General features: G+C 33.0%; 5 protein-coding genes and 1 long non-coding RNA gene across 12 annotated transcripts in view; 3 read left to right on the plus strand and 3 right to left on the minus strand.

Moving 5' to 3' along the window:
* LOC143305713 (uncharacterized) overlaps positions 1 to 1,208 on the minus strand; it is a 55,957-nt gene extending 54,749 nt beyond the window's left edge. The window contains exon 1 of the long non-coding RNA XR_013062824.1: positions 1,049 to 1,208. This is a non-coding gene — a long non-coding RNA (uncharacterized LOC143305713). The remainder of the gene's footprint in view (positions 1 to 1,048) is intronic.
* Positions 1,209 to 1,789: 581 nt separating this feature from the next.
* Positions 1,790 to 7,175, plus strand: scny (ubiquitin specific peptidase 36). 5 transcript variants are annotated; one of them, XM_076689894.1, is made up of 9 exons: positions 1,791 to 1,962; positions 2,042 to 2,324; positions 3,148 to 3,689; positions 3,798 to 3,905; positions 3,989 to 4,215; positions 4,290 to 4,688; positions 4,779 to 5,713; positions 5,801 to 5,937; positions 6,394 to 7,174. In XM_076689894.1, exons 3-9 carry the CDS (start codon positions 3,194 to 3,196, stop codon positions 6,735 to 6,737), a joined length of 2,646 nt encoding a protein of 881 aa, XP_076546009.1. In that variant the 5' UTR covers positions 1,791 to 1,962; positions 2,042 to 2,324; positions 3,148 to 3,193; the 3' UTR covers positions 6,738 to 7,174. The 5 variants fall into 5 exon arrangements, with proteins under 5 accessions (XP_034192319.1, XP_076546009.1, XP_076546010.1 ...); XM_076689895.1 differs by having other exon boundaries at positions 2,108 to 2,324; XM_034336428.2 differs by lacking the exon at positions 2,042 to 2,324 and having other exon boundaries at positions 1,790 to 1,962; positions 6,394 to 7,175.
* A 191-nt stretch (positions 7,176 to 7,366) lies between these two features.
* On the plus strand, positions 7,367 to 10,104 carry LOC117609837 (uncharacterized). The gene is made up of 4 exons (XM_034336599.2): positions 7,367 to 8,787; positions 9,028 to 9,237; positions 9,424 to 9,642; positions 9,724 to 10,104. The coding sequence occupies exons 1-4, from the start codon at positions 8,722 to 8,724 to the stop codon at positions 10,003 to 10,005; spliced, it is 777 nt and encodes a 258-aa protein (XP_034192490.1). The 5' UTR covers positions 7,367 to 8,721; the 3' UTR covers positions 10,006 to 10,104.
* A 111-nt stretch (positions 10,105 to 10,215) lies between these two features.
* On the minus strand, positions 10,216 to 15,989 carry Vps8 (vacuolar protein sorting 8). 2 transcript variants are annotated; one of them, XR_004582633.2, is made up of 15 exons: positions 15,815 to 15,989; positions 15,201 to 15,479; positions 14,838 to 15,131; positions 14,549 to 14,767; positions 14,293 to 14,472; positions 13,970 to 14,215; positions 13,757 to 13,897; positions 13,236 to 13,691; positions 12,397 to 13,142; positions 11,868 to 12,255; positions 11,625 to 11,792; positions 11,403 to 11,550; positions 11,030 to 11,270; positions 10,742 to 10,869; positions 10,216 to 10,659 (listed from the first exon to the last, which is right to left on the minus strand). XR_004582633.2 is itself a non-coding variant. In XM_034336155.2 (15 exons), the coding sequence occupies exons 1-15, from the start codon at positions 15,893 to 15,895 to the stop codon at positions 10,558 to 10,560; spliced, it is 3,903 nt and encodes a 1,300-aa protein (XP_034192046.2). In that variant the 5' UTR covers positions 15,896 to 15,987; the 3' UTR covers positions 10,216 to 10,557. The 2 variants fall into 2 exon arrangements, 1 of the variants encoding a protein (XP_034192046.2); XM_034336155.2 differs by having other exon boundaries at positions 10,742 to 10,955; positions 15,815 to 15,987.
* A 618-nt stretch (positions 15,990 to 16,607) lies between these two features.
* aln (divergent protein kinase domain 1C) lies at positions 16,608 to 21,525 on the minus strand. Its single transcript, XM_034319988.2, has 4 exons — positions 21,376 to 21,525; positions 18,991 to 19,151; positions 17,631 to 18,318; positions 16,608 to 17,548 (listed from the first exon to the last, which is right to left on the minus strand). Exons 1-4 carry the CDS (start codon positions 21,523 to 21,525, stop codon positions 17,318 to 17,320), a joined length of 1,230 nt encoding a protein of 409 aa, XP_034175879.2. The 3' UTR covers positions 16,608 to 17,317.
* The window catches only part of Gbs-76A (Glycogen binding subunit 76A), a 63,677-nt gene continuing 62,501 nt past the window's right edge, over positions 21,429 to 22,604 (plus strand). Inside the window, exon 1 of one of the 2 annotated variants that reach the window (XM_034319923.2) lies at positions 21,429 to 21,551. Coding sequence is in view for 1 of the 2 variants with exons in the window: in XM_034319894.2 (XP_034175785.2) it covers positions 22,213 to 22,287 (75 nt within the window). In the remaining variant the exon portion in view is untranslated. Of the gene's footprint in view, positions 21,552 to 22,079; positions 22,288 to 22,604 lie in introns of those variants that run through there. The other variant, XM_034319894.2, reaches the window with a different exon arrangement.

Below are 22,604 nucleotides of genomic sequence, written 5' to 3' on the forward strand. Positions count from 1 at the left end.
CCAATAATTAAATTTTTATAGTCATACAGTAGATAAAGCAAACTTTTCAAACGAAAAGTTTCGTCTGTTTTATCACTGCCAGAGTATTTGAGAAGAAATGTAGATTTCTTACGGATAATTATTGATCACATTCAGATAGAGTACTGATTAATTGCATGGTTTCAATCTTACTTTTTAGTATACGCATACACGAAACGAAACTCCCATTCCCTTTTTAATATGCAGAAGAAAACAAATTATTGTAATAAAAATCATTCCAGTACTTATAATTAATAATAAAATAAGTATGATAGAAAAATTATAGTATCAGATATCGATGTTCCCTTTCGCCATCGTAAACGTAATAAAGCTACTACTAATGGCTAATATACATTAAAAATATTTTATCTAAAATATTATTACCTTGTCGCTTGAAAGTTCTGTTAATCTGTATATTTTGTAAGCAAAAATTATCTATAGCGATTAATAAAGATATTATTAAGACAAAAATTATAGTTTTGATCGTCAAGGAATTAATTAATAATTAAAAAATATATCCTTAAAATGTTAGAATAAAATAACACGAAACAGCACATAAATAAACAATTAATTCTACCAACAGTCATATAAATTACTTCTATAAAACAAACAAAGAGTTGAACAAGAGTTGCACAAAATGTTGAACATTTGAATTTGGCGCTTGATTGTTCTGAATATAGACGCCATATTGAAAATAAATCAAAATCACTTTTCTCTATTTAAAACACTAAATTACCGAAAAGAAAGTAGAAAACCATAGGAAATTCGATATTATTTAAGAAATTATTCACATGAAAACAGAATAAACAAGAAAACTATCATTTTAATTCACGTGTACATGAACGGAATAGTCAAAAATATAGAAACCTATGTTTACAGTTTAAAACAATAAATTATGAGAAAAAAATTCCAAGAACATAAAAACTTTAATATAGTACAAGAAATTATCGATATAAAAGGAAAATAATTAAGATAATGCTGTTCTAATCTCAAATTAAATTCGTGACAGGAGTAAAAAATTTCAACTCACGCATTTCTGAAGAAAATGCCGTACTAATGCCAGAAATCAGGGATCTGGATGTCTCTTTAACTTCTCTTTGCACTTTATGTACTGCTGATATCCGAAACACAATTTAATTTAATATTTTAATACAATTTAATCTTACTTGTTACAAACACATGCACTCAGAACAAAGTTTCGAAGAGGAATGACGCACCGAGTCAGACCTGCGTACTCAGCCGATAGCGACGATTCTGATTGGTCGAAGTTGGACGATAAATAATTGCTATTGGTGGATATCTAAAATTGTGTAAATCAAAGCTCCAATACTTTTATTCTGATCTGACAATATCGCGTATGACATACGACATATGTAATATCAGAATGGTAAGAGGGATATGTAGCCCCCCCATCATCGGATAGGAATTTACATTGCATGGTAAATTTTATTCCTAGACTATGATAATAATTTTCAAAAATTGTCTGCTCAATGAGTCATGCTTGGAACTGCTTAGAACGAACCAGAGGAGACCTGCGCAGCATGGACGGAAAATTCATCGCTCGACACTACTTTTCTCTCGTTGAACAAAATAATTATATTCTCTGTTTTCTCTAGTTTGTCTTCTCTTTTAATTTTGTTTCTTGATCCTATTTCCTTTCCTGTTTTAATTTATTTATATGTCCTCGTCATAAAAAAATGTAAGGACTTATTTTGCGCATCTCAGCTATGTTCAGTAGACTCCTTTACCAGTACGGTGCCCATCTATAGCTTACACCTTACTTTGTGGACATATACATGGTAGACAAAAATACATATATGAACAGTGGAAAAAACATGAAAAGAAATGATAATGTAAAAGAATATACTAAATAAAAGATCACTGGATATGCACATTCGTGTCACAAACGTCGTTGACCACCTGCGTGTTGTCCTTGATTACAAAGTATGTAGAACCAATCAAACCCAATATGCGCAGAGTGAACGAAAAAGTGTTTACCGATAAGTATATTTTCTCATCACAGACCAATTATTACTATTTCGATGTTTTCATTTTGGCTATTATAAACATCTATAAACATGAAAACCAGATCTAATATTTTTGGACGCATCGGAACCCAACGGAAACAGTTTAATGGCCAACCGTGTAATTGCAAATGGCTGACATTACGATAGATGGCCCCTTGCTTTTGCATGCTTCGAAACTAACAATTCAAAACATGTCGGGTAATATAGACATGTACTACTTTTAACAGTGTCTGTTATTGAAATTAACGTTGGTATTTCATCTGAATAAACACAAGTGGGGTAAGTGTGAGAAAGTACGCGGGAAAAAAATGACTCGTGACCGGAGACACGCGCCCTCAGTTAAACTCATCCGGTAACCGTTTCGAGGCACGTAAGCGCGTGGAATTTCGAATTAATCGATAGCGTTGTGATTGTACATGTTTGTGGTGGGAAAATATCGTTTATAATGTAAAATGTGTTATAATACTTTCAATAAAAATTATTTCTACAAGTTATAACGTATATAATCACAAGAAGAACGTAAACAATGAATCTGTTGGCGCGGTATCAATTGCATGCCGCGTGCTTTTAGTGTACTTCGTTACGTGTTCGGAGTGGTACTGTGTAATCATAGAAAAAATTTAACGTAATTCAATGTTTTTGTTTTTTCTATTAAATAAATCGTAATTTAGTCGTTCAATTCATCGTTAGAAATGCGATCATCAATGAATTAGTAGTGAAATTAACCCTTACGTTTCGACATTCCTGGAATTCGTGCATTTGTAGTACGTATATATCTTAAATAAGAAAAAAGGACACCTAAAATTATTATATTGCGACAAATTTCGTTTATTCTAATGTAATTATTCGGATAATTTGTGCAGTAATTGTATTAAATTCATGATATTATTAAAAAAAAAGTAATGTGATTTTTTTATATTTTCAATAACAAAATATAGTGAACTATTTGTTTACTCTTTGTAATGTATATTATAAATTTATTACTCAGTAAATAAAACTGAAATTATTATTTATTTATTAGTTTCTAGATTTGTGAAAAATAATTAATTTTAAACATTATTCTTTTTTATTAATATATTTTATATTGTTTTATATGTCATAGGAGAAACAAATAATATAAGTCTGAAGTCAAATAAAACTAAGCTAAAATGCCTGCTGTAAGCATATGTGACCCTGTTGCGGCCACACTCTGTCGTTCTTTGGAGACTAACCAGCCTAAATCATCGGATGATTTATCTTCATGCTTGGTTAACAATGCATCTAGAATTCTCCAATCAGAAATTCAATACAAGGAAGTAGATGATTATCAAACAACAATTTTGGATCAACTTAAAGCCAAATATATTGTATTGAGCTTGCCAAACTCTGAAAATTTAGATGGTAAAACAAAAGATGGAACAAATTGTATAAAAAGAAATGAAAAAACAAGCAAAGGACCCAGTTTGCCAGAACCAAGTGTTGTTTTATATCCACCCAAGAAAGTTAGCCTGGGTTGGAAAGAGACATTTCCAGTTGGAGCTGGCATGTATAATGTTGGAAATACTTGTTACTTAAATAGCACTCTTCAAGCTCTGTTCCATATACCAGCGCTTGTTAACTGGTTATTATCTGATTCGCATCATACATCAAAGTGTGAACAAAACGGTGAGTGTTCAAAATGTATAATTTTCTATTTGTACTCTATAAATGAAAAAGAATTGAAATTATAATTCCACAGTTTTGTATCGTATTTTGATAATAGGATAGTTTTAGATGGAGGTGGAGAGTGCCTTACATGTGCAGTGGCTAAGACCTTACAGTTTAGTCATCAAAAATCGGGATGTGCTATCAAGCCGTTTTACATATATAACAAATTAAAACGTAAGTATTGAAAATTTTAAGATATTATTAAATCGTTATTGAAATAATAAACATTTTATATGTTATTTGGATTTATTCCTTAGTTATTTGTCGAACCATGGTGCCTGGGCAGCAAGAAGATGCGCATGAATTTTTACGTTATTTATTGGAAGGCATGGAAAAAGCTTATTTAGCAAGACATAAAGCCAGCAAACTAGACAGTTATTCTAAAGAAACAACACCTATTAATCAAATATTTGGTGGTTATATCCGTACTGAAGTAAAGTGCCTACAGTGTCGGCATGTTTCCACTACATTTCAACACTTTCAAGTACGTTTAAAAATTAATTTTTAAATAGCGTATTATGCGTAGGATAATGTAATCGTATGTTTAAATTTTTGCAGGACTTATTAGTAGACATTCGTAAAGCAAATACTCTGGATGAAGCATTAACTAGTTATTTTAGTCGTGAACAACTAGATAACAATGACTATAAATGTGAAGCTTGTAAAAAAAGAGTTCCTGCTACAAAACAGTTTAGCTTAGAACGACCTCCTAAAGTGCTCTGTGTGCAATTAAAGAGGTTCAGCGTTCTAGGAGGAAAAATATCAAAACATATAGGTTTTAAGCAGACTATAGATATGGGTCCTTATCTTTGGAGAGAACCTGGAGAAGCTGTACAACCACTTACATATAAACTTATGTCAATAGTTACACATATGGGTCCATCGGTAAATTGTGGGCATTACACAGCAGTTGCTAAAGTTTCAACAGGCCAATATTATTCCTTCGACGATTCTTGTGTACGTATTACCAATAATTTGGCATTTATATTTTATCGAATTATTTCCTTGTGCATAGTGATAATATTTCTATTCGTTATTTTTATACAGGTTCGTCCGATTAGTTTGAATAATGTGTTGAGTACAAACGCATATATAATGATCTTTGAAATGGAACAGCAAACACCAACTCCGGTTCAAACTCAGCAGACTGTCAAATTAAATGGTACAATGACTGTAAACAATACGTTATCGTCACCGGGAAGTCCAAAGAATAAAACTGTAGCTCCTAAACCATCAACGTCTGGATTAATTTCACTAAACGGATCGCTCAATGGTACATCAGTCAATAAAGACAATACTGAAAAGTCCGAAACAAGTTTGCAAGCATCGACGAACAAGAGCGCGGTGCTTCAATTCACTTCACAGAAGAGCACAAATTTTATTGGACCACAGTTACCGCAAAAATTACAGGATAAATCACAACCGAGATTAATTATGCATATTAAAAATGGAAAAATCTTAAATGGGAATAGCTTAGTTCCTTATGACGGATCCAGCGAAGAAGAAGATGTTAATTCCATTGTACCGTTAAAAAATCATACAAGTTCAAGTACTGCGCCAAAAACGAACACATCTACTAGTGCCACTAATGGTACACCAAAAAATTCTCCGATTAAAAATAACTTGCCGAAAACAGTTTTTAGTTCAAAAGAAGTACAGAAATTTACGTCGAAGGCAAATGGTGGTAATAATGTTTCACAGAATCAGAGTAGTATAACACAGTGTGCAAAGGCACAAAATGGTTCCAGTTACAGTACCACTCCAATAATGTACCAGAACGGTAAATTAGAAGCAAATGGTAAGACAGAAAGTAGTAGCACTAATAAAAGTAAATGGCATCATTCTGTTAGAGCGAAAACAGGACAAGACGAGAAAGTAATTACTAAAGCTGCAAATAGCAATATGAAAGGTTGGCAAGTTTCAAAAGATACATTTTCCCCTACGTCGACTGCAGCACCCAATGGGTGGTCCGTGACTGATAAGTAAGTCTTAATAATTGCTTATTAAATATTATTGCTCTTACCCGATTAAACTTCATGATACATGAACAATTTCTTTCATTTTTATAGAGAAGACGTAAATAAAGTTAATCAAAACAGTACAACACCCAGTGTTGCAGCGTTAAGAGATTTTAATGGAACAAATCGTTCCGACACAGTTTCGCATTTATTAAAGATGTCTCACCGTGGTTACGGCAGTTCTTCCGGTCAGTACAACCAAAGAATTCTATCGAAGAACCCGAGTCCAGCTCCTTTTCCTTCAAAATCTTGTGCGGTCAAGCATTCTAAATCAAAAAGTTCAACACTGAACAATAAGGCAAACGTACAAACAACGGGAACCTTTAATCCAACTACCCTAAAGCCTAAAATACCGCTTAGAGTCTCAAGAAAAAATTAATAGTTTTAATAATATTTTAAGTGTGGTTTTAAATGATAAATTGTGGGTAGTACCAAAATATGGTTTTTCAGTATTATAATTTATTAAATTGAAAGTATTTCTGTCAAATCTCTTATTACAAAATTATATTAAGTATTAAGATATTACTATTAAATGATGTGTTTAATCACAAGCCAAGCATAAACCTTTCTGTTTTAAAAGATTATTTACACTAATTTCTTCTATAAAATTCAATATAATGTATAACGCGTTTATTTATTTACAGTTGTAAATTGGAATGGTAACAGGACACATTTAGACAGAGAGGTTGACAATGATAGACGAGAAGAACGTAAGCGGCATTTCAATACAGACGATGAGGAGATAGATCGAGGTAGAGTGAAAAAAGTGAAGGATCATCGAACGTACGAAGATAGAAGCAATACTGATTATAATCCTTTTCAAGAATATCAAAATAGCAAAACATGGAACCGAGCTTCCGGTGGTGGTTATTACCGGAAACATTATTATAATACTTCTAGCTATACTCGGTCACGGCATGGTAGAAATTATAGGCCTCAACATTACAGATACCATAATCATTCTCATGGCCATTGGCAACGGGGATAAAACAGGACAGGTTAAATTATTGGGAGAAATTCTTGTTGTCGAAAGACTTCGTTAGTTTTGAATTGCTAAAGCAAATGATAATTTTTCAATACATTTAAATTAAAGTACGGATGTTAGTACCGATTTAGATGATTAATTTTGAAAGTTATTCAACATTCATTGTAAACAAGTCGCTAAACCGCATCGCGATAACTTTGCATGTTCCTGACAGAGTTTGAACGTACTCTATCGTTGTCTTGTAGCTCATATTATGTCTATTGACAATGTACTACATAGTACACGGAAGATGAGTACCAGCAGCTCTGCCAATTTTGTGTTCAAAGTGAAGCAAGCAAAATTTGTTATAAAATTGTGCTACAATACGTGTATTATTAATTTAGACTACGTATAGTGTATGTATGGATGCAATGTTTCAAAGTTACGTGAATAATCTTTAAAGTTTAAACGATATATCACTTAGGAGTTTATCAACTCTTAAATACATTTTTTAATCGTAAAATTATGTTCTTGTTATTTAATTGGCATTACATATTTGTAAAATAATTTAACGATTCTATTTGTACGATAATACAGAAATTTTTAATGATTTGATATTAATATTAATTATTAAGACTATTATTATATTGGAATTATAATTGAATTTAATTAATGTATATGCATAATTAAATGACTTTAGTTGCTTATAGAAATTAATGGGTGTCCATACATCATTCAACAGAAAAATTCTGCAGATATTAAGTGAAAAAACAAAATTAAATTAATTTTAATGTTACAGAAATAGAATGGGATAAAGATTTATAATTTCATTTTCGTAGCATAATGATCCGTCCTTTGTTTTAATCAGCAAAGACACTCCTCTCTCTCTCTCTGAATTAGAATAAAATGAATCTAATCAAGCGATGAGTATCGAGAAATATGGTGTTCACGATTGCTTACTGTAAAAAGAAATTTATGATTCCAATGATCAATCAGTAAGCGAAGATTTTCTCTTAAATATATTTCCATGATTACATGTGACTTTGATTTTTTTCTTTTTTTAAATATAAAATATACATATACATATATAAATATAATTCCAGAGCGAGTGTGGAATGGAGAGTGTTTAATGATAATGATTAATAATACCAAGTTATTAAAATATAAATTAAAGCAAAAAAAAATTGTAAATTATATAGGTAAATGTAAAATTTTAATATTACGGATTTTTCATAGAGCATTAAGAGTTACAAAGCCATAGATAATCTGTTAGGTCAAGTATAAAAGAAGCTGGTTGTTTTACCCGCTTGTTATAATATAATACCTCGTTATATTATTCTACAAATTAAGTACTAGCCAAAATAAAAACAACAAGCATACGTTGCAATCTGGCAACTGATACAGATTTTATAATTCCTAATTTTTTTTATTTTCAAAGATACATGAATTTGAAGGATGCACATTAGACCTGTGTCTTTATTTTAAATATTAGATGCAAATATTAGTGTTAATAAATAATCACATTAGCTTAATATTGCGGTAAATGTATAATTACCGTGATATAGCCTTACATTAAGCACGATGTTCTTACTGTCTACTGCGATACACAGTAAAAAATGGTCTTCGTAACATTCAAATACATGTACTACGTAAAAGAACAGAATTTGGAAGTTTAAAATCGGTATGTCTATTGTAAACGTATGTGATATCGACTGTACAGCGACAAATAGCGAATAAATGCCAGATTTAATTTATGTACTAATTACTTTAAATAAAATGAAAATGTCGTTTGTACAAATATTTGAAATATTACTGTGGACAAAGTAAAACGGATAATAAATCCATAGAAACCGATATTCATTATATTAAAAAAAAAAGACTAACGCGGTTTCCAATGAATATAATATAAAGTTGATGGATGCACGTAATGCGTTTTAACGTTTTGTTAACGTGTCTTATCGTTAGAATATTGCTATAATTTGTGATAAAGGCATTCTATAATTTTCAAATGGAGCTTGCAATAAAAAAGGAGGAGCTTCCCTGCAACGAACTCATGAAAACACTCGAAAGAAATGTGAGTAAACAATTTAACTCTTTCATGTTTGGAATGTTATTAGTTTCATCAAAATTATTATTATAAAAACACCTAAAAATACATTAGTTTCGAATATATTTTTTTAATAATTGTTTAACATGAAAGAGTTAGTGAACAAAACAAAAATTAAAAAAGATTAAAAACCGATACTTGTAAAAATGCAAGAGAGTGTATAATTGAAAATAGACCACTAGATATAGAATCTCAATATTTATATAGGTAGCTATTTTAAAAATAGAGAATCATTATAATTTAAAAATCGGTTATGAATTGGAAACTAAGCTCACATGGTACAATAATGTATCACGTGGCCTCGCGGATAAACTTGATTCCCTATGGAAATTAGCTGAAGCACACCACTCATCAGGAAATGAAATAAAACAATTCGCAGATCAAATTTCACATTCATGGACTTCTGTGAATCGTCAGGTAAAACATGTATCTTTAGAGTATAATTTTCTTTTTTTTATTTTATATTAAGTTTGTCTTAAAAATAGTGTACAAAAATCCAGGTTCTAAAAAGTTCTGAAAGAACTGTCTATGTATATTCGAGTTGTACACCATTTTTGACACACTGTAGAATTTTGAAAATAATTTAATCATACGTTTGCATAGATTTGCGACAAGTATTCTAAAATTCAAATGGCCAGTCGAACGTTACACGGTGTACCATTATCAGTTATTCTTGATAAAGTAAAGAAGGAAATTATCTTATTAAAAAAATCGCTTAAAATTAATCAATCTATTTATAATAAAGAATATATCCGAAAAGGATACCAATTAATTACAGAAAGCGAAGAACTTATACATAGTTTAAAAAAGTGTGATAGTAAGGTAAAAAAATTGCTTAGCTTTATATTAAGATAAATTATCGGGAATAAAAGAATAGTTTAATATCTTGTTTTCATCTTACAGTTACAACAGTATTTGTCTATAACAAATATCACTCCGCATCTTATTAAATTGGAGACTGCAATAGACAAATATGTCACTAATGTTGAATTGTTACCTGCACAGAAATCGTTTTTATCTGATTTAAGCATTTTTTCGTTAGTTATCAAATTATTAACCGGTGAATTACTAGATCATGAATATATTGATCCTAATTATGTTCTAATGGAAAATGTTCCGAAGAAACCAGTTTTCATTATCAAAAATACTAAACGTAAAACGATTAATTCTTATTATCCAACGTAAAAAAGTGTTTATTCTGCACATATTTATTCATTAGTTTAAAATTTTTACGATAAACCATTATATTCAGAACAATACATGATTATTAACAGCAAATAAAAATGAATTTATTTAATTAAGATCTTTATTGGCTTAATGAATGATATTTGGCAACGTGCTGCACATTGGGCAAATAGAATTTACATTGATAATAGTATTTAAATCCTTAATGATATTAGACATAATATTAATTTACAATGTACAAACATATGATAAATTGAATCCTGTTGAACAGAGAAATGACTTAAATAATGAGCATGAAATATTTGGAAAAAATATAATAAAATGGTATGTGTATATATATATACATATATAGTAATAAAAGTGAATAATAAGGGAACATTGTTAAAATAATATCTTCTACGTGAAATATGGAAAGAAAATAATGTGATGTTGATGGAATGAAAACGAGATCTAATGTAATGTACACGTATACGACATCGCATCATTTCTACTATCAAAATGCTTCACACCATTTAAAAGTGTGTTGCCGTATTTTGATATTTGAAGACTAGATTAAAAAATACCCTCAAGATCTGGTAAAGAAGTAGGTGGTGCAAGTCTTAAAGAAAGATCTTTATTACGCATAAATTCTGGGGGCAGAATTTGTTTAGTTTCCTGTAAAACGTAACGTAAATTTAAAAATAATTAATCTTAACAGTGTATGCTGATACAATTTTTATCTAAAAAATTCACTTACATGGAATGATTTAGTAGTATATACAGTATTCGTAACAAGTGATGCCCATCCTTTTGTATTCAAACATTTATAACAACATTTAGGTTCTTCCAAACATTCAGAATGAAATCCATGACCACAACTGAAAACTATTATATAGTCTGTACATTGTGATAACAAATGTCTACATATTGCACAAATTATTGATGCACTGGCACACGCTCTACCCGCGTCCCTAAGATATATAAATTTTAATATTACAAAATTGATTGACGATATTAAGTCAATATAATTATTAAAATGAATTACCTTAGTGATTTTTTTAATGCTTTATGAAGTTCCAGACTGACCAAACGTGCTGTAGTTTCGACTAAGGTTTGTTCGTAACGAGAATGCGTAAGTACTCCGGATAATAATTGTCTGATATCACCTATCGTTCCACTTGTTGCTAATGGATGTTTCAGTATTTGTTCTAATACAGTTGACAACGCTGTTGTACCACTAAGAAATTCTAATGTAATTCTCAACAACTTTCCACTTAATTTTTCGACTGTAATTTATTGATTGTTAGTATTTATTTTATAAATACTATGGAAAGTAAACTTTTACATAAACACTGATACGATGATTCGAGGTTTATGTTGAATACTGTATATGCATGTTATATTAAAATACAGCATACCTTTTTCATCTTTACTATTCGAGTGTGTTTGAAGTATAATTTCCACAAGTGGCATCCAATCTAAATTTCCAGCAGACCGTCTACACAATCCCGCAAGCTGAATTGCAGTATGGATTGATGTATTTTCTAAACTCTTATTTTGACAATACTGAAACAAAATTATACCAAATTATTAGCAACCAATATTTGTATTTTTATATTAGTTGTATAAAATATATTCACCAATTCAAGATGATTTTGAAATTCTTTTATAAGAATATCAAATGCATCTTGATAATTTCCTAATTTTTCTAACATTACTGCTTCAGCATCTTTATGATTTGTCTTCTGAACAATCTTCAGCGCTTCGTTCAATCTACAACCATGAAACCCTTGAATATGCTCAATTACCTACGTTAAAAAAAATAGTTAAAAAAAGATTAAGAAAGAGTATATTTTAAGACCTTTATCAAATTTTTCACTTACACGATCCGGTCGTAATTCACACATTAGCTCTAAATATTTCTCAAATAATTCAGTTTTCAGTTCAAACGTGATATCCTCTTCTTTGTATTGTACTATTTGATATAAAGCTTCTAGCAGAGCATATTGCAAGTTAGGAATACTTTCCAACTTTTCTAATATCTCGTCGACTCTGTTTGGCATATGCGTTGCTACAAGAATAGCAAATTGACTCGCATTGATCCCTACAAGAGCTTCAACATTGGCCATTATAACTGATTGCAATGAGTTCGCGGGAAGATTCTTTAACCAGACCCAAACGTCACGATGTCTGGATGAATGCGATATCATGCATTTGCAAACTGAAATCCAATCTTCCCTCGCACTGTACAGTAACTCTGCAACTCGCGTACTGCAACATTATATACTGCGATACAAGTTACTATGTATGATGCTATTAGCATTAATAATAAGATATAATTTATCGAGATTTAATATAAACGTTATTAATTTAATACTAACATCAACGTTAAAGAATAATCAATTTACTTACAAGTTAGCTCTTTCTGCCAAATTAAGTAAAGTATTATCTGATATATTGCGTATTTTCTTTGAACGCAACAATCCCAATATTGCGTCTTCTTTATCAGCGTTAAGTTCTTTCGATGAGCCCATGCTTGAATCAGTACATAATATTTCTATCATTTTATTTAACATACTAGGCTCTAAATTAACAGTATTCTCTGCGACTTCGTTAGCTATGAATATAAGAACTAGATTTCTATGTTCATCGTTGATGTAATCAGGATTCCTTGGGCTTAACGGTGTACTAGGCATAACAATATTTAATAATATATCTATAAGCCTTTGCCGTTGTCTAAGACCCATTTCAGATGTAAATTCTGGTTCTTGGAAGGCAATCGCAATCACATCAAGGAATCCTTTTGCATCAAATTGAAGTAAAGTTCTTAGGTACGGATACTGCCTCTCTGTGTCATTAGCTAAGCTAGAGTGTTGTGAAAGTAAAGCTCTCAACACGTCTGTTTTCGCTCTTTGAGACATGCCTTCAGGAAGTTCGTCTCTGGGAAAACCACGACCGGCAAGGCAGCAGCTAGCATATACTAGAAGTGCATTACCAAGTTGTATGCTGTCTCGAGTTAGTCCGTCTTTCAAATTTGTTAATAAATTGTGTAAAATCGGCACTAATTGATGAATAGGAGCAGTGAAATCGCCTAACGCCGTCGTTTGAAGATGTATTAGAGCTTCCCAAAGGCACCGCTGACGGCAAACTGTTGTTACCTATAATATTTTTAGGTAAATATTTCTTAAACCAACTTTTCTATAACCAATTAAGTTAATTCTTTTTTACATAGTATTACACATTTTACTCACTTGATGAATATCTAAACAATCAACGTCTAATAACACTATAATTGCTTGAAGTGAGTCTATTTTTTCCTCTTGATCATAAAGAGTAACTAATTGTTGAGCAATCAATGGTGGTAACCGAGGACGCAAACTTCCATCTAATAATGGACTTTCAAGAGCGTGTAAATAACTCGCCTTCAATCCTTCGGATTCCGAGACTAAATCCCATAACTTTCCAAACAATAAATCTGTATTTTCTAGTTGTATACAATAATCCACACAAGTGGTGACTATTTCGAACTCTGAAGTTTCATCTGAACAGCAATGATTCAATTCTTCCATGTACTGAATTAAAACCTGACAGACTTTATCACGAGCTATTTGTTTACGACGTTGCTTCGAACCGCGAAGACCGACAACTGCTTTCCCTTTGTCTTGATAAAAAGAGAGTCCCAATGCTAAAGCTTCTGGAAATCTTCTCTGAAATGTTAAAAAATTAACAATTTACACAGAATATAAAATTTAATTCACTATAATGTACTAACCTGTATCGTCAAGTGTCTCAATCGTTCTGTCCACGTTCGAATACAAACTACATGTAGACTTTTGGTACCCAATAATAATAGTTGGGTACCAAATGTTACCACGGTATTATAACATGCTCGTTCACCAGCCAATGCCATTGCCTAATTTTAAAAATAAAAACATGATATTAACAAAGTCGCAGTGTCAATAAATAATACTTTATTTTCGAGTACCTTTGAAACGTTTCCACCGGTGGATAAACCTTTAAAATGGCTAGATGCGTACGAAATACGAACACGACTCATATCTAAAGTTTCCAGATTGTCCTGTGCTCTTACATCAACTAAATGTAATCTTTCTTGGGTATCCAATACTGCTAAAGATCTTGGATTCAACCATCGTAAATTACTTATCGTGTATGGAAAAGTCATTCTTCTTAACGGAAATAATTTTATTCTTGAACCAGCTTCGGTACATACCTAGTAAAGCAATTAAATTGATATAAACTTCACGATAATGTAGTTATTTGATAAACAAAATTATACGAGATTATTACTTGATAAAAGTGAACTACGTCGTCTCTTGCAAGAGCCAAAACTGGATCAATTACACGAGAAGCATCTGCTGCTTGTATGACAACAAGTTGCCAAGATAATTGTGGTGGTGCTATAGGAGCACCAGATAAAGGATGAGTTAACACAACACGCATTCGCGGCCTTATGCAAACTACTATTACCTAAACAATTTAAACGTTACATAATTATATAAGTATAATATATCTTTGACCTTTCTTTAAAAAAATATTGAAGAACCTTTGATAATGTTGCCATTGCTACTAATGTATAATTTTTCAAGGGATGCGACGGCAGATGATTTAATAACAAAGGTTCCAATGTACACACTTCACCTCTAGATCCACTAAATAAACATCTACTATCACAACCTCGTACTCCCATAACTCTCGTAAAGATTAATTCAAAAACCGATCCACCGCTGTCGCTGCATAATGCTACCTTAGGTGAATCTGTAAACTATAAAGGATAATGTAATATACGATTAATGAAAGAAAGTATGTAACATCATAAACCAAACTGATTATACTTTAACGTGTAATACGGCTGTATCAAGCGGATGTACATCGGTAAGCGTTCTTAATACTTTTCCATTAGAGCTATCTATCATTAATATGTGACCTCTAGCAAAACCTGCTAGAACTCTACTTCCATCGTAATTAAAACATAAAGCAGACACTGATCCCTGATGTCTTGCCTCCTGATCACACCATCGTAACGTTTGCGACGAATCAAAGCCTAATATCAGTCCATGACTAGTTCCAACTACTAGCATATTCCCTCCAGCTGCAACTGCACTCGCTAAGCCAGCATTCACCTTTTCCTGTATAAAATATATTCGTTTAATCATTCTATTTATTACTGTTTAAAATTATAAAACATTTTTTCTTACGCTAGCGGACACAATTTGTGATGATATTCCTTTTAATATGACATGTCTTAAAATAGTCCCAGAAGATGTTGATTGCGAAGTTTTGTTCGATTTATTTAAAGAATTTAACGATAAGTGACTTCCGACGCTCGTTGTTTCGCTACTACCTAATTTTTCACCTGGTGTTAAACCAAAGTCATTGTCTGTTCCAGATAATGAAGCACAGTCAGGTTCTGTTAATATACTTTCTAATGAAGGTAATTCCTCCACAGCAGGTATAGCATATTCTGTATTGTCCAACTGAAATAGTAAAATGTAATTCAAATTTATAAACTATAAGATTTGGTGCCTTCGAATGATAATAATTACTAAATTAAATAACAAAATGAGTATATTTAAGTGGTATACATATTTATTTAAAAGTTGAGTAAACATAAAAGATAACAGTACGACCTAGAAACAAGATTCAATATTATTATAAAGAAATCTATTAACGATAGATCAATATTTTATTATTATTATAAACGTAAGATAAAAATAATAATTGATTAAATGAAGTAGGAGAACATAACCTAAAAAACTTTATTGGTTTAAGTACAGGTTTAGGTATTTACGTAATAAACTCATTTGACTACCTCTTCAATATCTAAATTAATAATCTCTGTTGCAAGATATTCTTGAGACCCAGCATCCGACCCCAACCCATTTTCAGCCATTTTTTATTCCACCTGTCATTCCACAGCTGATGCACGTAAATATAGCAGCTCTCTATCGAACTGTAGAACATACACTGTTATTCATGTCAATTTTCGTATTTCGTTAGTTCCATCTTTCTGTCGCTAGATGGACGGCAATTTTTTGGTCCATAAAATGGCTATTTTTCTTATTTTCTTAATTAAAGTTTTAAATAGAATGCGAGGGCATTTTTCCTGTGTATTCGAGGTCGTAGAATCATTTGGCCGCCTTGGAAAAGTCCAAAAGTTCCTTATTTCGCCAAAAAACGGCATTTTCTATTTTATCAGTTCCTAAGTTCGCCGATAGATGATCCCACCTGTACCGTTTTCGGCGAGGAGGAAGGTTTTTTAAACTACAAATTGAATTTTTAGTTTAGTTTATTCAATACAAAAATTTCAATAAAGAAAGGGCAAGGACAAAATTTAATAAAACCTACTAAATGATACAATTACTAAATTGGTATACGTTATTAGATTTCTGCTTAGTCTCAACGCATGAATACTAAAAATAATAATCTTAGTACCTTTTACTTCTATTTAAGCGTATCAAGTTTTAAATTTAAACTATACAGCTAATGCTATAATTAATTATAAGATAGTTCGTATTTTGTGCTCGTTATTGATAATATCGTACTTGATTCAAATACCTATCCTTATCGCTATCACTAGCCTCTAATGGTCGTTTATTTCGTTATTTTTTTTTTACAGTACAAAGTTTACTCGATTCTCGAGTTTTTTTTCGAATTTATAAAATATAAATTCGGGAAACATTTGCGCTATACTTGATCCGATAACTAAATAATAATATACTTTAATTCGTTTTTCCCGCAAAAACGTTTCCCGCGCAAACATTTGCACACAAGTGGTGGGGAGCCACAGACCTATATATGTGGAATCCCCCTACCGTACATTGCCATTCTCTTTGGAGTCACCTATGGGGTAGGTTACGCGGAGAGTATGCTTCTCTGGGGAAGTCTACCATGTTCGGTACTGTACATTAAACGAATTACAAATTTTTCTCGAAGTAAAATCATAAACAATCGTGAATCGTTCTTAATATTTCCATCTACTAATATCATTCTGTAATAAGATTCCAATAAATTTGGCTGTTTAAAATTTAACATTAGATTTTCGCGATTTCTTTGTACTCTAATTGAAATATCTACACCAGGCATGCACAGTAAACAATAAAACGGTCGCCCGAGGCGGCCAGACTCGAGTTGTTTTCTTAAAGGATGACTATAAAATTAATAGCAATTTCACTTAAATAATTGCTTCTTATTCAATTCGGACAATATTTATCTTATTTAAAACAAAAATTATCATGTAAATTTATTTATTAAGAAATCTTTGTCTCTGACGCGCTCGGGCGCCCGTAGGGCAATCTCATGTGCAATGCCTGGTTTACACGGAAGCAGCAACTTCCTGTTCCATTTCGTGTAGCATATTGTATAATCGAGTTTTTAAACTATCCGACACCGCGGCACGTGGAAGATGTTCGACATCACCAGCTGGATTTGCACATTGCCTTAAAAGTACTGCCAATGTGCTGGTGGTGTGCTCTGACATGAGTAGTCCAGGAATGATGATAGTCCCTGAAAGAGTCCAGCCGAGGAATATCTTTTCGCATACGATCTGAAATTCCATAAAAATTGATTAAATAATAGTATTTTCTTTATTAAATAAAAATAACTGTTACAACTAGCAGTCGAATTACTTGTAAATTATTATTGGCGACCGGGGACTCGCAACGCTTGTTCTTCGAGCAAAACGACCTGCAGTCGAAGAAGTCGCAGTCCTCGTGTTTCTCGCAGCTCTTCCTGTCCGCCGTGATACGGTTGATGATCGTTCTAGGAAACACGGCATCTAGGTCGAGGAATTTCAGCTTCTGCCCGCCGAGGGGCAAACCAAAATGGTTTATCTTAACGTCGCACAAATGAATCGGCTCGGGGAAGTTGGTGTCGAGTTCCTCGAGCAAATCAAGGATCATCACGGCCAGCTTCAGCCGTTTTGCCCATTCCGGTTTCGAATCGGACAACGCTAGTACCGTCGTGGGTGTTTCAATGGGCCTGACGTACTCGACCGCGTAGAAGGTTCCGCACGTGCCAATCAGCTGAGGAAAAATATCCCTGTCCTCGTAAAGGATGCTCATCAGATACTCGTTCTCCTGTAACAACGGCCAGAGATTTTCCATCTCGAGCTGTCGTCTCGTCGACTCGGTCTCGACCCGATGCGTACGAAGTCGCATCAGCCTCTCTAATTGATGCTGCGACAGTGTCACGTTTAGTTTGCTAACAACTAGATCTTTGATCATGGTGCCGAAGTCCGTTTCAGACGGGTAGTGCTTCGCGCCAGATATATCTGTCCAGAATAGCGATTCGAACTGCTCCGACTGGGCCTTCGTTCTGAAACCGAATTCCATGGGTACAACACCGAGCATGGTAGACCTCCCTAGGGAAAATGGTGATGTAGGGACGATGGTTCCAAAGTTTACGGGAGAAAACTTTGAACTGATATTTATTATTTTTCTAGTTCTTCAAAATTCTTCCAAATTGTCGTTTTTAAAATTTTTGTAATTTATAGTATTATCCCTTAGCATGCATGCCATCATAAGACGACAAACCTAATGAACGGTTGTCGTCATAAGATGACACGCTCAACAGAGTAAAATCACGACGAAAGTATTGACCAGTTTAAGCTTCTCACGATAAAAGTATTGATCAGTTAAAGACTTTCAGGTCCCGGGTAATAAATGCAGTTCTGTCGAGATAAGGAGGAGTTGTAAATTAAATCATTAGAACGCAGCGATTCTTTGATGATGCCGGCACTTAAAACCGCATACTGCGGTTTGTTTTAGTGATACCGTGTTCTTTCACGCTTAAGTGATTTTACGATCTCTTTGAATCTCTCCTAAGGGTAGATCTACCGAAGTGGATCAACGTGTTAACGATTATTGGATATTAGTCTGTACATCGTAAAATAAATCGACGCTGTTTCTGAATGTTTTAATTTACGATCTCGTTATGTTACAGCTATGAAAAACAGGTAATATATAATAATATGAAAATAATGTAAACCTCGACGCCTTGAACATTAGTCGAGTTGTCTCCCAATGGGCAGAAAATACAGCTTCTTTGCCTGCATGGAGCGTTTCACAGGCGAGCGAGTGAATTCCTCTTTCGGCGCACAATGGTTCGCACAGAATTCCTATTGCAGTCCCTTTTCTGTGCGTGCTACACTGAAATGAAAATTATGATCAAATACCGTAGCACTTTTATAAGACACAATTTAATTCGTTCAAATCGTTATTCCATTTTGAAATTTTCCCCATTTCTCGTGACGCCAAACAAATATCTTCTTATGAAGTACCTACTCTATATTGCACGATGCTTCAATTCCTATGTGATTTATGTCACTTTTACGAGTATTCTTTTTCGGTAAAAATAGTTACGTAAGATATTGAAGTGGGACAGAAAAGCTGTTAAAGCCGTTTTACGATGAGGGCTGTAATGTATATCAGGTAACATATCTTCGACGTAATATCATTTAAAATTTTATTTTTACTTTTCATTTTATATTTATACATAATTAGCAAATTAGAAAGACAATGGTATCTTCGTTGATAGTTAAATCGAATTAGGGAATCTTAAAGCTTCAGAAAACCGATGAAAATGAGGCTAGAGTTCTTCCATTGCACCTTCTTCTGAAAAGTAGGTTAAAGAGGGAAAGAAGGCCGCGTTAATTGGGAGTAAAGGGTCAATGGTTTAATTAAAAATCTTTTTTTGAGTATTTTCGAAAATTTCAGGAAACGTTGTCGAGAATAAATAGAAATAAAAAAAGTAATGAATAAACTATGAAAAAAAAACAATTTTTGATTGTTTGACCACTGACATGGCTTGAACATTTTTATTATTTAAAAAACATTATACCTATAATCACAATTTTGAACAGTTTTGAAAATTACTACAAGAAGCATGGAATAATATGAAATTCAAAGATTGTATCTTTCTCGAAAGATTCTATTTTTTTTAAATTTAATTCACGTAATGATTTAAAACTGTTGGTCGATAATATGTTTTATTTTAAATTATGGAATACGTACAAAGGTTAAAATTCAGCTGAATAGAATTACAGAGGCTTCTTGCTTTAAGTAGTTAAGTAGGATTCGTGACGATGATGCAGTATATTAAAGACATCAAGGTTGAGAAATAAATTTCGTCTAGACAGTGCCATACGTTGCATTCATGGCATTGTATACATATAGCATCAGAATATTTAAATTCAAAAACAAAGTTGAAACGAGAAGTGCATATTACATAATTTGAAATTGCTTTTAAAAATATATCAATATTACAAAATAAATAAACAATAAAATGGTTACTGCTTGATGTTATTTTTAAGTTTAATCAATGCGTATGATTTTACTTTTGGTCTTATTTAATGTTGCAAATGGAAAAACATTAAATGACCAATAATTTAGTATGAAGAATAATAACAGTACTTTTTCATGACCTCGCGTGAGCTGGATAATATATTACGTAAACAGTCTCATTCTTAATATTCTGATACGATACTGTGGATCGAATACAATGAGTAGTGACACTGAGCTTACGTTCGATGCAACCATTCGCGACAAATTGAATTTATGTATATGCATGTTCAATGAATGTTGTTTACAGTTGAAGAATACTGATCAATTTATAATTAGCCTAGGAACAAAGTTTCTTAAAGTGCTTACAATTAGTTCAATCACAAATACATTTTAATTCTCTACGAAAAAGTATTGAGGTGCTTAGTGCGAAAATTCATTAGTTGAAAAGATATCTTGGGGAGAGACCATTAGGCTCTCTCAGTCTCTCTCTTTCCTACTTAATAATAAAAATCTAATCATTAAATGTACTAGAAAATTTTGTCATAACTGTATAATATTTCTAAATTACAAGATTTTTATTATGTTCATTATTGTTCCTAAAAATTCTGTGCATATCTTCATCAACGATTAATCACAATCCCAAGATTTCAAACAACATCTATAGAATTGTGATCTATGAAAAGAGTTCTATTTTTCTGGAAAACAAGATGAAAATAATGTTTATGGACGTATTTATAGAGAGATAAATAGATCAGTAAACTCCGAAAGCAAATTCCGAAAAAAAACCCTTGCGAGCACAGCAGTTATGATCAACACAATATGGTCGAAACAGTGTAAACAGAAGCAGTGCAGGCACTCAGGCACGCAATGTTTTGATTCGACTTTCGTACGGATACGCGTGAAATTGGCACTCGGTAAGGCTGGCAGTCAGTTTCGTGCAGGCCGCAAGGGCGCGTGCGTGTACCTCTCAACCCCTAACACATTTTCTATCCTCGTTTCACCAGTTCGGGGGACCCTCTGTGATCCGTGTACGCGTGATGTCGTGGTACAGTGTCAAGATTGCATCGGTGTAAGATTGAAAAGAACTCACCACGTTGGATACGTGTCGCCAAGCCTCGAGATTCGTGCACATGATACCCCAGTGAAGAAGCAAGTAGATGACGAGGAGGAAAATGGAGAACAGGAAGAGAGTGACCATCCTGTAGTGGTACATGAAACCGGGCAAACGTCGGACGTTCATGATCCTGCGGACTCCGTTTCCTTCGGGTAAGTCGATCAGTATTTACGCAGCCGTATTTTCCCACTATTCTTTGTCGACGTTCTCGTTTCTCATAAGTTTGATCGTCGTCGACGTCCGCGACGGCGCATCGTGCCGACGCCCCGATTTTTTTAATCCCTTCGCGAACTCATTCGTTTCGTTTTCGTCTCTCGTACCGACGATACGATCGTCGGCTGACCGGTGCTCTGTACGCTTGTGGCAATGCGGCATAATCTGCGGCACATGCGAGCGCCGCGACGCCGCGCCGCGACGCCGCGCCTCTCGTGGCGACTCTTCGGATAACCTCTCTTTTGCGCAGGCTCGTATTGTATTTAGACCTGTCTACGTAAAAATTCGAAATTCATTCCCGACGTTTTTTCGCTATGACGCTGTACTCTCGGGGATTACTTTATGGCTACGATGATTGGTCGTTAGAGCAAGATTTGAGGTTAGCTTTTAAGAAAGGTTATTTTCGGAGCGTCTCACGCGACAGTGTAAATGGCCAAATACGGATGGATTTGCTTTAGTAGGGATTATGCTTTGTTGGTGTTATGTTTTGCTTTTTTAGAGAGGACGGTTATTTCTTTTTGGGGTGGCAGTTATTGTACTGCTTAGTTGAGCAGTACGCTACTGCTGAGATAGATTGAAATTTTGTTATATGATACAGCAATGATAAGTATAGTGTATATATTGTCGGAAATAATCAGACGTTTATGTGATCGAATACTGCTGTCATGCGTTAAGGTATGCAATATCTGCAAGTAAAAATTGTACATGTGTGAGTTAGATATCTAGAGAAAGTTTTTATAATGGATTTATTCTTTTGAATTATCTGAGGACGTGATGTTTAATTGTAGTAATCAGAATATTGCGTATTTTACACACATATAAGTATAATTATACAATCGAAGAAAATAATAATGTTTAATCAAATAGTCAACAGCATTTAAGTATTTACGTATTTCAAATTTTTTTTTAAATTTACTAATTTTTTTTTTAATTTACAAAAAGATGTCGATAAATATTTATAAGGTTATTTTGGAAGAAAACAAAGCAAGGAA

The sequence above is a fragment of the Osmia lignaria genome, chromosome 9 (assembly GCF_051020975.1).
Source record: "Osmia lignaria lignaria isolate PbOS001 chromosome 9, iyOsmLign1, whole genome shotgun sequence".
NCBI classification, from domain to species: domain Eukaryota; kingdom Metazoa; phylum Arthropoda; class Insecta; order Hymenoptera; family Megachilidae; genus Osmia; species Osmia lignaria.

Coding starts and splice junctions, on each gene's coding strand:
- aln (XM_034319988.2), bottom strand. CDS start 21,525: ATGAACGTCCGACGTTTGCCCGGTTTCATGTACCACTACAGGATGGTC. Junction 19,152..21,375: donor GGCGACACGTATCCAACGTG/GTGAGTTCTTTT, acceptor TTTTCATTTCAG/TGTAGCACGCACAGAAAAGG. Junction 18,319..18,990: donor CTAATGTTCAAGGCGTCGAG/GTTTACATTATT, acceptor ATTCGGTTTCAG/AACGAAGGCCCAGTCGGAGC.
- LOC117609837 (XM_034336599.2), top strand. CDS start 8,722: ATGGAGCTTGCAATAAAAAAGGAGGAGCTTCCCTGCAACGAACTCATG. Junction 9,238..9,423: donor GGACTTCTGTGAATCGTCAG/GTAAAACATGTA, acceptor ACGTTTGCATAG/ATTTGCGACAAGTATTCTAA. Junction 9,643..9,723: donor TAAAAAAGTGTGATAGTAAG/GTAAAAAAATTG, acceptor TTCATCTTACAG/TTACAACAGTATTTGTCTAT.
- scny (XM_034336428.2), top strand. CDS start 3,194: ATGCCTGCTGTAAGCATATGTGACCCTGTTGCGGCCACACTCTGTCGT. Junction 4,689..4,778: donor ATTCCTTCGACGATTCTTGT/GTACGTATTACC, acceptor ATTTTTATACAG/GTTCGTCCGATTAGTTTGAA. Junction 5,938..6,393: donor TGGTTACGGCAGTTCTTCCG/GTCAGTACAACC, acceptor ATTTATTTACAG/TTGTAAATTGGAATGGTAAC.
- Vps8 (XM_034336155.2), bottom strand. CDS start 15,895: ATGGCTGAAAATGGGTTGGGGTCGGATGCTGGGTCTCAAGAATATCTT. Junction 13,898..13,969: donor CCGGTGGAAACGTTTCAAAG/GTACTCGAAAAT, acceptor TTTTAAAATTAG/GCAATGGCATTGGCTGGTGA. Junction 10,956..11,029: donor GCATTAAAAAAATCACTAAG/GTAATTCATTTT, acceptor TATATATCTTAG/GGACGCGGGTAGAGCGTGTG.